General features: G+C 41.7%; 1 protein-coding gene across 2 annotated transcripts in view; it reads left to right on the top strand.

The window, feature by feature from the left end:
* ncaph (non-SMC condensin I complex subunit H) overlaps nucleotides 1-803 on the top strand; it is a 29,062-nt gene that overhangs the window by 13,160 nt on the left and 15,099 nt on the right. For both annotated transcript variants that reach the window (XM_015377495.1, XM_015377496.1), the window contains exon 9: nucleotides 490-596. In XM_015377495.1, coding sequence (XP_015232981.1) covers nucleotides 490-596 — 107 coding nt within the window. The remainder of the gene's footprint in view (nucleotides 1-489; nucleotides 597-803) is intronic.

The raw sequence follows: 803 nt of genomic DNA, 5'->3' as shown, positions 1-803 counted from the left end.
CATCAGATTTTAATGAGCAGATCAGGGTCTGACTCGTATCCTTATTATTTTTTTCACCATGTCAAAAGAAAAACACTCGACCCTTCAAAATAAGACCACTCTCTAGTTCCAGCTTATGCAGTTGGGACGTCCTGAGAACGGATGTGTTCTCTATCAGTGCAGCATGTTGGAAACAGACCAGCTCAGTAAATTAAATGAACGCTTCTGTTTCTCTTTTTTAGACCCGCTGTGGTTTAAAGTCCTTTTCCAGCAGTGACAGTAAAAATGGCCGCCTCCTCAAACAGGAATTAGTTGTACTAACACACTTTCTTGCTCTGAGCTTCTAGTGATAGAAATATCCTTTATTTCCCAGCAGCAGGGGAGAAACACAGAGCAGATTTATATCGTTTTAGCCGTTGAGTTTCCAGTTTTCTTAAACTAGCTCAGAGTTCATCAATCATTCTTCCAATGCATGTTTACAAGAAACTGATTCTGCTTCTTCTTCTTTAGTGGATCATGTTCCTGACAAAGAGACGCGAAAAAGGAAGCCGAAGAAGACGTTCGAGATCGACTTCAACGACGACGTCAACTTTGACACCTACTTCCGCACCACCAGGGTAAACCTCCTACAGCGCTGCTGATTTATTCCAACCGTTCAAAGTGGAAAGTTTTAAATTCTCAACAGATGATTGTTTGTTTTTGTTTGCATCAGATGTTTTTCTGTTTACTTAATGACAGACTGTGGTTGGTGTTCATGCCTACCATCACTGACTCACTCTTCTTGTTCTGCCTTCGCTGAATTTCACTGAGCCTCTGACGGTCGC

Source organism: Cyprinodon variegatus, unplaced genomic scaffold (genome assembly GCF_000732505.1).
Source record: "Cyprinodon variegatus isolate N-32 unplaced genomic scaffold, C_variegatus-1.0 Scaffold155, whole genome shotgun sequence".
NCBI classification, from domain to species: Eukaryota; Metazoa; Chordata; class Actinopteri; order Cyprinodontiformes; family Cyprinodontidae; genus Cyprinodon; species Cyprinodon variegatus.
Note: the sequence above shows the minus strand (reverse complement) of the source record. Positions and strands in the feature narration are given on the sequence as shown.